The 15,070-nt window shown below is 42.1% G+C and overlaps 1 protein-coding gene across 7 annotated transcripts in view; it reads right to left on the bottom strand.

Annotated features, from left to right (window-relative positions):
* ARVCF (ARVCF delta catenin family member) overlaps positions 1 to 15,070 on the bottom strand; it is a 303,201-nt gene that overhangs the window by 84,324 nt on the left and 203,807 nt on the right. For all 7 annotated transcript variants that reach the window (XM_064522119.1, XM_064522120.1, XM_064522114.1 and 4 more), the window contains one exon: positions 6,499 to 7,106. In XM_064522119.1, coding sequence (XP_064378189.1) covers positions 6,499 to 7,106 — 608 coding nt within the window. The remainder of the gene's footprint in view (positions 1 to 6,498; positions 7,107 to 15,070) is intronic.

Raw genomic sequence — 15,070 nt, 5'->3', positions numbered from 1 at the left:
ATAAATATCTAGCAACTCTGACGTCCTGGCATGAACCTAACAGCTGTACAAGAAAGCTTAATGAAGGCAAGTATCACACCAATTCAGATTCACATTATTAAATGCAGTGATCGAGTCAGGAGAAGGGGAAAAAAACATACTGAAATTAAAGAAAAAAAATCCTTAAAGATTTTACAAAGGAAGCTCTAAATGTCAACTCTGCCACTGCTTAATAGCATTGAGGGAAGCAGTTTACGAAAATAGATCATTTGCCATCTGTGAAGGAACAGAGTAACTCATTAGCTAAAGTAACGCAGAACTACCACAAAGCCTTTGACGGTCTGGCAGAAAGCAATCTCTCTCCTGGTGCTGGTGAGGACCGTCCAGCCCGGGTTAAGTCCCACCTCCCCTCTCTTAACGGGAGGGTTGGGAACTAGAGAAGCACAGACCAGGCAAAGGGAACACCAAGTCATAAGCAAGTATTTGCTGGGGAGTTAACCACATTCGGTTTCTGAAAACAAATTAGTGAAGTCAGCAACACACATACTCACACGCAAAGAGGAGAGAGTAGTAAGTCAGTCACATTTGGTGCATGCAGTCGCACAAGTCTAGAAGAGATTTTCTTTCCAAGTCAGACTGGTGAGGGCCAAATGAGATATTTATTTATTACTTTCATTTCAGCAGAGCAGCTGCGCTGGAAAGGTAAGCTACTTAACGCAGGAGGAGGACTACTATGCGCTTCAGCAGAGAGGGCTGCCTGTGCTGGGGAGGCCGAGGGCTCTTCGCTCCCGGGACTGGAGAGGTCTGGTCGCACACCAGGGGCTGCTGCCTGCAGGCATCTTGCCGTCCATCTGTTTGTGGCGAGGCAGCCGAGTTTAAGGATGCTGCAGGTCTTGCTAATCACTCATCTCAGGGAATTGATCAAAACACATTCAAGCATAGACAAAACCTGGGAGAGACCTTGTGGGTCTGTTATCTTCCTCGTGCCTTCAGCATGGGCGCGTTTGGGTAAACAGGTGAAGGATTTACACATTTAATCCCCAACAATTTATACAAGCATTACATTCATCACAGTTTGCACCTGGTGTCTGCTTCAGATAAAACACCAGAAGGACTGGGGATTTCAGTAGGGAACTTTGTGCCAAACATCGAAGAGGAAACCGAAGGGCTTTGCAGAGCGAAGTCCTACCGTTGCCAGCCGCTGTTCCCCGATGGCACAACGGGCAAGAGCATTCCCGAATTGGACTGAACTCTATGCTGAGGCAAGTCTGAGTTATGGGCCATATGGTTAAAATGCTAAAGTCACCTTGATTGGACCCATTTAAAAGCCACTAATGGATCAGCTGACTCAAGTTGCAGCCTGCCCCATAAACCTCAGCTATACATCCATCTTCTGTTACCTGTATCCAGGTCAACAGATTCAGACCAAACAAATTCACACTGAGGAGAAGCCTCAGAAAAAACATCATCTTTTCCAAACTCACTGCATTGGTGCTTCAGCCCAGCCTGCCCAGGCGTGTCTGTACACTTCCGCCCGAACCGGCCAGCGTCCCACTGCTAACTACACCCTGATGCAATACTTAGGGCTGGCTGTTAAAGCAAAGAGGCTGATCCATAGTGACAGGCACGTCCCCAGCTCTGAGGATGCTTACACAGGTGCTGCTGTGAGACTGAACTCGAGTGGGGTGCAGTCAGGCTGGAAGCACTCTTTAAAGATAATCTACAAATATAAGCCTTTATATTCTAGATTTTGAAAAAAAGACACCAGAAATAGAACGTGAATAACACTTACCCGATACCAGCATTTTCACTCTTTTCTACGTATAATAGAAATTAAAAAAAAACACCAAACCCCCACTGTCCCCCGCAAATGTTACAGTTACTTAATCTAAAACCTAGCATATCTACTGGGAATAATAATTTTGATCATGAAGTGACCAAAGTAGTCTCATTCTCTTAAATCAGGCTTCTGCCACAGAAAAATTAACAGCAGAAAGCTGTTGTGGTGTTGTTGACGCCATCAACATTAAAAATTCAGATCCTGTCTAGCCTGGAATCCTCGCTGGCAATAGCTGCTCCAGAATTTTTAGGGAAAAACAAGTCCCATGGACACTAACACAACCGTGAGCTGTAATGAGGCACTACAGAAATAAATCATCACAATGGCAAGAGACTGCAAGCTGAACAGAAAGCTTTTTTTTTTTTAATATAAATTACAAAGTTGTTGTGAGTTTTTCTCGTTTGTGTTAACTTCCACTTAATGATCAAATAATATTCAAATAACACTGGGAATGGATTTTGTGAATAGAAAGCATTCAGTAGTTCCTGCTTCTCCTTTAAAAAGGACCATACACAAAACTCCTAGCAAAACTGTATAACTAGGTATTTTTAAAGACTACAAGCAGAAAACCCCATTATTTAACAGAAACAACCTACCAAATGAAGCAGAAGGGCATAAAACCAATTAAAGATATGTAAATATCTTCAAAAGTAAATTTGAGCAACATTAGCTGAGTATTATACACCAAAATGCCTCTCTCTCACTCCAGTTGGTTATGCCATCTGACCTAAACCAGAGCACATCCCGAGGAAAAGAACATTAGATGCAAAGGTTTGTTGTTGCATTTTGTTTTGGCTTTTTTTCCAGAAAAAAACTCCTCTTATGGCAGGGACTAGGTATAAGGAAAAAGAGAGTAAGAAGCAAACTCAGCCACACACTGAAGAGCCAACAGATGGAATATTTGCCTTTGTTCACTTGATTGAATGTGTTTCTGAGGAGGCACATTTTTCCCCCTCAGTTTATAACAAAATAACTAGCTTAAAATGAGGCTGGTGCTGACAGAAGAATAAGAACCCAACAGACATTTCTCTCTGATCGATCAGAAGGAGAAGGACAGAGGTGGGTTTAATCCCCCCCGGGAAGAAGGGCATGCGGCTGCAATCCACCCGATGCAGACCCCCTGCAGATGTGGCCACATCTCCTCCCTGCCACGGACAGGGTGGGAACTCGCTACCGGGAATTTGGAGGAGATAGCACCGTTCAGTCCTCTGAGACAGGACACAACCACAACTAGCAATCGACAGTAAGGACGCTTACTCTATTTTAAACGCTATTAACAAATGAGAGTAGTAGTAGCTGAGAAGAAAATGTTTTTAATTAAGAGAATCACTTAAAGTTTCTACAACGAGTGAGCTGAAACCAGAATTCGGTTCATTCACAGCACCACGTGATGAGGACGCCCTAGCTCAAAGGCAGTTCTCAGTAACCCTACAGCCATGTGTGGGCACGATATTAGTTTGCTAGTAAACCCGTTGTCTTATTCACTTCTAGAATCGTTTCCTTTCAGACTTCTCTAAAAGTGATCAAGCTCAGCCCTAGAAACAAGAAAAACATTCTGGCCTCTTCCTGCACTCCAGTGGACATCAGAAAAGCCCCCTCCATTTAGCGCAATCCATTCCTACCTAGGGAACTGTCTGTAGGCCTGGAACAAGAGGAATGTCGGCAAAGCCGTGATCATAGACACGTACTGTCAAAAAACAAGACGACACGGATGATTTGGACAGCGCTGTAAAACCAGCAGCGTTAAGGGATGCTTGAGAGATGGAACTAAATTTGGTTCCATTTCCTCCTTTAAACTTCATGCATCTTCTCTCACGAAGACGACTCATTCCTCAAATTCAGGTCAACCATTCTTCAGCTCCATCTCTCCTCCTGAGCCACCCAGATTTCAGAAGTTCTTTTCTTCCATGTCTTACATGAGCATAAGACATTAGCATATTGCTGACAAGGACCAAGGTAAAGCTAGAGGCAGTGAAGGTGGCAATGCCCATTCTTACTGTAATTTTCTCCAGAGAATTAGGTATTGTTTCTGACGAAAGACTAGACATTAAACAGTCTTGAAATAAATACACAAAGATACAGACTTAAATGAATACCAACTGGAGCTTGTTAACTTTCAGTATGCAGAAGACTGCATATTAACACAACACACACACAAACAAAAATCAACAACCCCCCCCCACACACACACATCTTGGTCTTATTCTAGTGAGCAACCCCATATCACAATTCCTAAAATGAAGTATCCTCTTGATTTTATGGCTTTTACGTCTTTATGGACCTGTTACCTTTCTTTTGCGGCATATGGACACAGTGGTGTAGAAAAGCTTCTAACAGTGTCCTGATTATACCTACTCTACATAATGCCAAAGTGCCAATTTATTACATTTCGCAAGTAATGACTTCCTTTAAAAAAAAACTAGAGAGAAATAATCAAGTAGTAATTACCCTCCATCTAGTACAAAGAACTATTTGTTATCATTAGTTTCTTGCAGATCAATAGCATATCTGAAATGCAGGTTTACTGAAATGTCTAAATACTTCTTTGAAATGTCAAAAAGTAACTACTTATGAAGAGGCCCTCGTACAATCTTCTTATGTTCTCACAAGCTAAAGTTTGCTGCCACAGTCAGGCTAATTACTTGTCAAAACCTCTTGATCATATTAACTATGGAAAAAACTTGCAACAAAAGAAATGTAAAACAAAACCTGTAAATTAGTCCTATCCAAACTGTAAGGAACAATAAATCAAAGGGATATTAAAAAAAAAAAAAAAAAAAAAAAAAAACACCCTTTAAAAAGGCAAATGGACAGGTTCTAAGCAGGCTTTTAAATATTCATTATGCATACAGTTTGAAAAAAGTTAAAACACTAAAAATGTAAAACCCACTGTTGCCTGATTGTTTTTAACCAGAGTTGTAAACTTGTTTAGATGCACTAGAGCAGCAACTCAGATTTGGTTGATTGATCAGTGTTTTGGCACCCACTTGCTGCTGGTACTCAACTTCAACCCTCAACCCCATAAAACTTTGTTGTGATCCCACTGGTAGTAAGTTTATAAAAGCAAAGACATCACAAGGAACTTCGAGGGGTTCCTAACAGATGTGTCTTCTTCACTATGTGTGCATGCACGTCAATTCTCAGGCATTTGATTCCACTTAACTTTAAAATGAACTTCCAGAAGTGTGAAGGAAGACAGAACTACAAAAAGTTGGATAAGGTAGAGCTCCAAGAAAAGGCAAGGGAAAGGCCTACTCAAATGCCACCAACAGCTAGGGCTGATGAGGAGAAGCCTTTGGCCAGAGGTGGTAAAGACCACCTAAAAACCCAGAGCCAAGTGGTTTCCAAACTCTCTCTCTACAGCTCTGGAAACTACTCTAAACTACAAGTAAAATAATGGGAATTAAATCCATATCAAAACATGAGTCATGAGGATATGACTTCATGCAGACATATGCCAGAAGTTAGTAAGCTGTACAGCCAACAATTAAAGTATATGAATTTTTCAGGTTGATACTCAGATGACGACTTTCAGCTGAGTAATAAAACTGCTCTCAGGCTTGATTTTTTTCCCCCAAGCAAGAGCCAATAGCTGCACTAATGCCAGAAAACATGGCATAAAGCAGAATGTCTCTTGGGAAGACAAGCGAAGCTGAAGTAGTTTGTGCCTGGCCTCTTTCATTATGTTAAGTGCTACTCAGATGCTCTTGATCTCTTCTTTACGTAGACTGACAGGACGAAATAATGACCTGATCTTTCAAAATGCTGAAGTACTTCAGTGAGGTTCAGAGTAACCTCGCCACACAGCTTTGGGCAGGCAATGAGCACGGGCCCAGGAGCTGAGAGTGTCAAGCACCTCACAAGACAACTTTTATATAAAAGTGCCCCTTCACCACCACAGGCATCAGCTCATCTGCAACCAACCAGCTGTTCAAAATTTTTGTTCAGCAGCTGCATACATAAGAAGAGGCCTGTCAGAAAGCTCACAAATTGCAAGTCCCTTTCTTCACCTTGCTAGCATGGGATGGGACTAGGAGACACACTGCAGTCACTTTTTTTTTTTTTTAAGCAAGAAAAGAAAGGTAATCTAGCCTTCTTGTAGGACAGCCTATCTTTCTTTCTAAATTCAACCTAAACTAAACCGCCCAGAAACACAGTGAAAGGGTTCTTGAGCACAACACATACCTCCTTCTGGATTTCATGGGCATTTTCCACAATTATTTATTGACTAATGAAATGATGGGCTCTACCTTGCTCATAAGCAAGCAAGGGAGCTCCCCTCTTCCCTAGATGAAGCTTCTTCCTCAAGAAGGCCTACCTTTATTTTGTGTTCCTGTGTTTAGGACATTTTGTTTTTGCCTCCAACTGTTTCTGAGAAATGCTGATCATTCCTCTAGCCAAGATCCAAGTGCATTGCAATCTCAAACCAGTTTACTGCTTATTTTGTCATTTGTGCAAGATCTTTCCCCTTCCACTCCTCGATTTTCCTGTTCTTGAGATTTTAACATGTTTATCTCTTTACAGAGACTATGCTGACCACAACCACTGCTATGTTTATTTTTTTGCCAAGTAATTCCTGAACTTACCAGACCATTGCAAGTTCAAATGCATGTGATCAACCAAGAAAAACATAGCTGCAAAGCATATGCAAAGCATAGCAAGAAACAAATGGGCTTTACCTTCCTTTGTGAGGTCTTCCTCTCTCTGGCACGCCTGCAGATGTCCTCCGGTTCACAGTGGAGTAATCTGGATCCAGTTCATATCCTTCATCATCTACTCCAAGGCTGCGGTTATCATCTTCCAGCCCGTAGGGCTCTGGCTGGAAGCGTTCCGGCTGGGAGCGGTTCAAGTCAACGTTGCTGCCCACCGGCACCTGGGGCTGGGCAATAGGACCATAGTTATCCCTTCTGCTTGGCAAAGTGAAGCTTCCATCCTCTGGCCGGTAACTGTTCCCTGGCACATAGGCATAGCGAGGACGGTAGTTGACACCACGGGACAAGCTGCCGTAGTTATCACCTAGATCTCCATAACCGTCATGACCGATATAAGGGCGATATTGGCCTTCATGGCTGTCAGGGTAAGAATCGTTGTAGCTGTTGTAAGATCTGGTTAACGTGGACGACGCTTGTGGTGTGATGTACCGCTCCCCATTCTTCATGTACCTTCTGTCTATCGAATCTGTGTAGCTGCCCATGGGCGACGAGCCATCCATCGACGGGAGGCCATCAGGCCCAAGCGGGACCTGACGCACTGTTCTAGTGGTGACTGTTTTGACCATTTTGGTAACCTGTGGAAAAGTACCGAATAAGGATGTTAAGTTTTGCCTTGCTGCATGACGTGATGAGACATAAGGGGAGCTAGAATGCTAAAGTGGGGAGAAGGCACCACAAAGCATACTACAGCAACAAGCCTGTTGAACGGAAGCACTGATTTACTCACCTTATGAGCTCATATGTATTTGGGAAAGTATTTCTATAAAGAGTTCAAAGGACATGTCACTGGTCCAGTTACTAGGAGTTATGTGCATTTTGGGGCTCTCGCTAACAAACCAAAAGCGTTGCAGCCACATGACAGCATGTGGAAGCACAGTGCAAAGTCATCATATCAGCTCAAATTTTCCCAAAATGCTTTCAAGAGGCAACTTTTGCTACAGCAGACTTTATTATGTTGGGTAGCCATAGCCTGTCCTCTCACAAGTGGCATAAGAAACTACATCATGTTCTCTAATTTGACAGAAATACAGTTATATGATGCTGCCTCATGTGGATCAAGTTAGCACTACCATGTAGCTGATGGGGCTCAAATTTGGCAGTAAGTTTAGGAAACCATGACCCAAAACAGAAAAGTTTCAGGCTCTTAATTTTGTCAGCACAACTCTTTACCTTTTAAAATCTGCTCACATCCAGCCATCACCAAATGAACCCAAAAGGTAGTTGGCTTCATTCAGTTATTTTGGTCATGAGAGTCTTATAACTAACAAATCTGTAACACCAAGCTCGAACTCTGCACAGTACTTGCAACTGCAGCTACCCTAAACACATTGGCCTCAACAAGCTTCTTTAAAAGATACAGAAAGTTCTGCACACAAATACGTTTTTTATCTTCTTTGCTATAAACTACATTTTATTTCAGCACAGGTAGAATCAGACTATCTGGGTATTTCATATAATGGAAAAAAACTGAAAACAGTAACTATCCAGAGGGAAGTGTATTCAGGTTTTCTTGCTAAAGGGCTAAGAATAAAAACTCCTCGAGAATTTCCAAGAACATTTTGCCTTCATGGGAAAGATCTGGTAATCTGCGTAAGACAACACTGGACAAAACCCACTACTGTTTGCACACCATCATAGGACCATCTGTTTTGTACAACAGCTGGGGCCATCAAGTTCTGTAGTGCTTTCCAGAGTGACCTGCAAAACTTGCTCCAGCAAGAATACGAAATGCAGCAGAAGCAAATCTGTCATGGTTACCCTACCCCTTATAAAGTTACCTTAACACCTGTAAAGTTACCCTAGCCCCAATAAACGCTGACTTTCAGCTGTATGTAAAAACCTCACAAAGATAGGATGGAGAATTAATACACAAGACAGGATTACACATGGGGACAGGATGAACACAAAATCAAATCGTCAGAGACATTTTGAGTTTCTAAAGTATTAGAGAGATAAGCAAGCATAAGCAGGTGACACTTTTCTTCCTGTAAACTGCCAAATACAACGCATGTATTAAGAGAAATGATAACTGTTGCATATATTCCTGGCATGCTCAGGGGCTCAGAGATCCAGAGAGATATTTTGACCTGGAGCCTCTGATTTAAATATATAGATTGGCACCCATATTAACCAAGCTGCTGCTAAAACAAAATAATTAGAGTGTATCTCTTGAAGCAGCTCCAGGCCATCCTCCAGCCATTTTGACACAGAAACCACAAACAGAAAAATGTCACCCAAACAGCATTTCTTTTCCTAGAGACATCTGTGAGCAAATGATACTTCAGCCTAATGAAGTAATGAAATCCTGTAACACTGAAAACAGCACAAATGGCTCTCCACCAACAGCATAATTAAGCAGCATCATGATGCTGAACAAAGCACAGCCAGGTATCAACATGCCCTTAATAGCAAATTTGGGCCAGAGCTGAAAGAATTTTCCTCAGCATCCCAAAAAGGACTGCCTTATCAACTAAACTCTAGGGAAGATGCTAGTTTCCATCCCTCCAAACCTTGCTTTTTCCATTTTTTTAAAGCAAGGAACTCAAAACTAGATGCAAAAGTTTATTGCATGATGTAGAATCCAGCAGTGGTTTTTGCTTATTACCTGCACACACTACTTCGGCTTTCCACTCAACGCCAGCATGACTGCTGTCACGGCATTTATAAAATCAGAGGGCAAATAGAGAAGAAAAAGATTTGAGGTTTAAAAAGTAGAGTAAACAAATTAGGGTAGCTCTTACTAATATGGACATACACAAGCCAAACAGCTCAGCATTCTCCCACTGAAGTGTGAAACAAAAGCTTTATTCAAAGTCATATATTCATAACTACCTTCTAACAGTAGAAAAAGCAACATTTCTCAGGCCTGAAACATGAGAGGCTATGCAAAGCAACGACAAAACCGGATACAAACTGCTTGGTCTTCACATTCTTGAATTTTGGAATCGGTATAAGGAATAACAAGAAATACAGCATTTCAAGAGTTTGACAAATCAAAAATTGCTGCTTTTGCACAGTAAGGGACAGAAAGGCAACTTTCTGGATGCCAAGAAGAGTGCTTATGTAACCTCACACAGCTCATTTTCAGCATTAACTAACAGAAACTAGTATCTTAAATCTAATCCCAAGTTTCTCTTTTCAAGACATATGCTGCCACGCATGTATAGTATGTCATGTTTAACTTTTCATAAAATTGTCAAGACCAGACAAGATAGCTAATATACACCACGCATGGCTGCAGCAACAGCACAGAAGCAGCAACAAGCTTTGACCTGCAAGAGGGCAGGTCCTCAGAGCAAAGCCTTTGCCGGGAAGGTAGCAGTGCTGCACGCCTCTGCCCATCACTCCTATTGCCAGCTCTGGACAGTTGTCCATTTTTAACAGTTTCTGCTCCCCGCTTCCCCCCCCCCCCCCCCTTTTTCTTTTTTCTTTTTTTGAGAATCACTGTTATTATCTAAAAGGACAGGGTAAGCGATAATGCAGAAATGCTATGGCAAGGACAACTGTCTGCAAATCTTCTGTACATGTACACACAAAAAAAAGCAGAATGTCAGAACATTTTGGAAATCAATTTCTAGACAATTTGTTATTTATTACTTAGCAGCTGTATTTAATGGTACTTAAGAGTCTTTTTAACATGCTCTGGTACTCCACAGAGTATTTACAGAGAGATTTTCTTTTTTCTTTTTGTTACCAACATAGAAAGCAGCACATTAATTTGCAATTTTTTCCCCACTATGCCATACTTCCCCATCTTCAAGACTTGCATGGACAATTTTTCAATGGCTCTGTTAGTCAAAAAGACGTACTACAGGCTTAGTGTCAGCCTATACACATAAGACCAACTTTATGTTAGCATAGCTTCACCACTACCATTTGCTGCACGCTGCCCCTATTTATTCATGGAAAGGATCAGGACAATCAAAAAAACCCCTTTTCCAATGCGTGAGGGGATCATTTCACTCAAGTGTTAAAGTACACATTTCTCATACCATAAAAGAGTTCAGTAGTGTTAAAGGTGTTACTGGGGTGGGAGAAATCAAGCCGAATTTGAGGGGTTATTTGTACCTATGCCTCATTTGTGGTGGGTGGGTGCTGAAGGAGAAGATACATTATGTGATAAATACCTTTTGCTGCCCACAGGACAATAAAAGGAAGCTTTTTGGAAACAATTAGCCAGCATACAGAGAAAGGTCCATTTATCATGTTTCCAAGAAAGAAAACAAAACCCCCTTCATTTCAGGAAAACCCGCTCAAGGGAATGTTTCATCTATATTTCTTAAAAGAACTCAGGCAGCCTTGAGCAGCTGACGGCACAGTAATCTTCTCTAACGTTTTTGTGGTTTCCTTAATACTGATGCATTAGCCAGAGAAAATGAAGCTATCCCAAATGGGAGCCACGGCAGACGTTCTCATCTGAGACACCTCATCCTCCAGACGCACCCAATCCTGAGAAAAATCTATTAGGATGAACACCATGCTACAGATATGCTCTAGCAATTTAGGAATACAAGTTATTCTGAGAAATGGCAATATGACTTCCTCTATTTAACCTTGAAAAAAAAATCCATTTAAGATTTTCTTAAGCTGATTACAAATCAAAGGGTTCTTAATTGTTTCAATCCAACAACCCCATGATTCACCAGACAAAAGCTTCAGATTACTTCTCTACGAAGAGGCTGAGTATTCCTGAAACATATTTGCAATTCTTTATTATCTGTAAACTAGACTTAGGTTTCAATCACAGTAAAAAAAGTTTCAATAACAGAACTTTTTTAGGCCCTCTGGAGCCAAAATCCCACAAGAAGCATCTGCTTTCCAAAGGGATGGCAATTAGGTTCTTTTAATAAGTCCACTATACTTTTTTCCTTTTTCTTTTCTCTTTTTCCTTTATTTCTTTTTAAACCAAGAGCAGAGCTACAATTCAGGCTTACTGACCTTACCGCTGCTCCCCCACCACCCAAGGTTGTAATTATTTCATTTGTTAAATAATTCCCATACAACTCTTGTGATAATATATTCACTTGTTCTGTTTCTGGAAATAGATTTACTGACATAACCCAAAGGAAACAGTCACACATTTGAAGCAATTTCTGTATTTTTCTGTCCCTCCTCCTTTCATTTGTCTTCAAATGATGGGAGAAAAAGAAAACATGAAAAAATTCAAAGACTGGACTTACTGGACGCATGTGCAGATGGTACAAGTGAATTCCTCAAAGTGCACAGTATTCAGACAAGTGGAGGAAAGACAGTATTGAGATTTCAACCGAAATGGGCTGTCTTGGTCAAATGAAGTCATCTTAACCAGTACTTATACTTCTTGCCTTCCATGTTGTTATTGAGGGGTTTTGTTTAGAAAAAGCAAAACAAAACCAACCAAATAGATTAAGTACTTTATAGAAGCTGGCAGGGCTAGAAATTTTGTTGAAACCATGTCATAAAACAGAAACAGATGAGAAGCAATGTGCAAGGATAAAAGCGTTTTGACATTTCTGAGAGCTTATTTTTGAACCTTGGACTGTAAAAATTAATCAGCCCAAACAGGTTGAAGCGATTACCTTTCTATTAAATGCTGCGTAAGAACTCGCCCCATAGGTTTTCAAAACAACAGCTCACATTTCTCCTCTTTGATTTTAAGCTTCATGTTTCACATTTCTAGAGGGCCCTCAACTTCAGCTGAAACCCACTGCTGCTCTGTTACCTAATTCCCCTTGAACCTTCTGCAAAGCTTCGAAGAACTGCGTCTTGGGCCAACCAGCCCCACCACAACCAGAGCTGGAGGCACAGGCCCCTTCCCACCACTGCTGCCGGGCAGCGGGAGCACCAGGCAAGCTGCCGTGCAAGCTGATGCTCCGCTGAGCATCGGAAGGCACAAGCCAGCTGGGTAAACTGGAAATGAAATAGCTTGATATATAGACAGATTTCACAGTTTATCATCATAAAACACTTTTTCAAGAATAAAAGTGATCTAAACCTCTGAAAATTTTTCACATTTCTAAGATGATATAAGAGGTGCCCGAGGAAAGAAAAAAGGGAACAAACACACACAGATCTAGTTTATTTTACTGATTTCTCTTCAGCCACCTACAAACAGGATCCGTTAATCCACTGCAGAGGTCCCAGCCTACAGACTAGAAGTGCTAGTTTTCTCTCCAGGGTGTCTTTGACTGTTTTAGCGTGCTAGATGTTTGGCTTCCGGAGAGATTGTAAAGTTGAGATGAAGTATTTGATCTGATGCATCTTCTGTGCAGTGAATGTACATAGGGATTTAGCCAGCATAGTACTAAGAGAACAACAGTTCAGGGAAGAATTACTCAGAGATCTCTCATTTTGAAAACATAGGTTTTCGTAATTTAAAATTTGTCAAATGTTCAATTCCACTACGCCTTCTTCCTGCCTCACTGCTACAGGCATCCTCTAAGAAGTGGGGGAAGCGCAGAGCAGAAGTGCTGATGCTTCTGGATTAAGGCTGTTTACTTAACACACTACTGAAGAGAATGACCTCTATAAATCATGGTCTTGAAACAATGGGTACACAAAAAACAAAAGGAACAGTATAACACAGGAGCATTCACATTTACAGCCTTTGCCGTGCTTCAGTTCCAGAGCAGGAATTTCAAACGCATCGCTCTCCACCGATCTAGAGAGTCATAAAATTTAGTAAAAGTAACAAATAAATTTATTTTGCAGAAATCAGAAATACCTTCTAAATGGCACCAGGTTGACTAATCCCCACATAGTTTACCCAAAGAAACTACACCTTTGGAAAACTCCTCTGGTTTCTGCGGCTCTTTAGAAACCGCTACCAGTATTATTTACTTTGTCAGAGGAAGCATCTTGTGCTGCCACTTCCCCTGTAAAACACACATGGTTGGAAATGGTGACTAGTGCTGTCCAGAAGAGCTTTCTCACTGCAGAGGAAAACAAGTCCATTTAAATATTTCCCTAAAGAAGCGCAGGGCAAACACAGCACCTTACAGCATGAAAACCTTTATCAGTATGTCATCCTAACTACCTTGAGTTAGCTGACTGCTCAAGGATAAAAAAAAGAACAAAAAACACCGAGCATAAATCTGGCCCAATGGTTCTGTCAGTGAGAAGACACCAAAACCAGGTTGGAGAGAAGGCAAGACACATCAAGAACTAAGCTGCAATCTAATAACTGGCTTAGAAAAACCAGTATATGATGCTAAGAGTGAGAAACAGTTTAAGCACTAGCAAAGGGCAGGAGTAAAAACCAAGTCTCCAGGGGCCTTTAACTGGAAGAACAACAGGAGGGCTACATATACTTATATTTAACAGACAGTTCGCTATCTCAATTTTAATTACCCTTATTAAGTAACAGATTAGATAATACCCAGAATAGACATGAGAACTGCTGCCACAGGAAAGGTGGCTTTACAAGGACAAAAAGGCATGCAGGCTAAAAGCAAGGCCAGATTCACGTTCTTTATCTGGGAGGGAAGAGGCAGAAGAGCAGCTCCTGGGTTCGACTGAGATCCTGCTGGTGAGAGCATCGCCAGCAGCAGATTAAACCTCGCCAGATTGAACCTAGCCCCTCACAGGGCCGTTCCCGCTCTCCCGGGGCAGCAGCCTCCTCCCTCCGGAGCTGCCTCGGCCCGTCAGCAACCCCAGCGGACGGGGACAGACTCCTCCGGCAGTGCCACCGTGTCCCCGCTCCTTCGGCCTGACCCCTGCCAGGGGATGGTTGCTGTGGTTCGTGCCGCTCGTTACCACCGAACAACATACACGCACCTTTGTGGACAATCTTTAAATAAACCTGAAAAGGCAGAATTGTAACAGAATCGTAACCGAATCAGACTGTCCTGCCAGGCAGACCCTAGGCTGGACGGCTGACATCTCTGCCGTGGGGCAGTGTTTTACTGACGTGCGCCATGGCAATTGGCCCGGGATAGCCAAACCTTCAGCTAGGCAGAAATCCCGTACCTCGCCCCTCAGAAATAGTAGGGAAACTACTTACTACTGGGTTGCAGACACAAAGTGGAGGCCCAGGGACACTGAAACCGCCTAAGTGCCCATCACCGTGGCAGAGCAGGATTTTGACCAAGCCCCCACCTCGACGGCAGCCCCTCCTACAGCCCGAGTCAGCAGGAGGAAGAAAGCTCTTGCCGTACCCGCACGCCCAGGGCATCTGGATTTGCATCTCGCATCCTGCGGAAACTCTGCTTCACTGTCCTCATCCCAACAGCAAAGTCAGGATTTTGCCTCCTCACAAAGGTACTAAGAAATTTAATTTTCTTTGTGAGGCACTTGCATATAACAGCATGACCTACAAAAACGCCACAACGCTACCTACGAGAAGCGAGAGCAAGTCGATGTCAATCAGCTCCAGGATGCTCAACTGACACTATGAAATTCAAGTGACAACAGTTTGCATTTTCACATTCACTAACAAAATAAAAGACGAAGACCAATGTGATTAAGAAAACCCCCAAAACAAAAGCCTGACCTGAGGTTCATACTTAAGAGCTGTTAATCTATGCTGTATTATCGCAGCAAAGAAAAGAGAAAACAATAC

The sequence above is a fragment of the Dromaius novaehollandiae genome, chromosome 17 (assembly GCF_036370855.1).
Source record: "Dromaius novaehollandiae isolate bDroNov1 chromosome 17, bDroNov1.hap1, whole genome shotgun sequence".
NCBI classification, from domain to species: domain Eukaryota; kingdom Metazoa; phylum Chordata; class Aves; order Casuariiformes; family Dromaiidae; genus Dromaius; species Dromaius novaehollandiae.
Note: the sequence above shows the minus strand (reverse complement) of the source record. Positions and strands in the feature narration are given on the sequence as shown.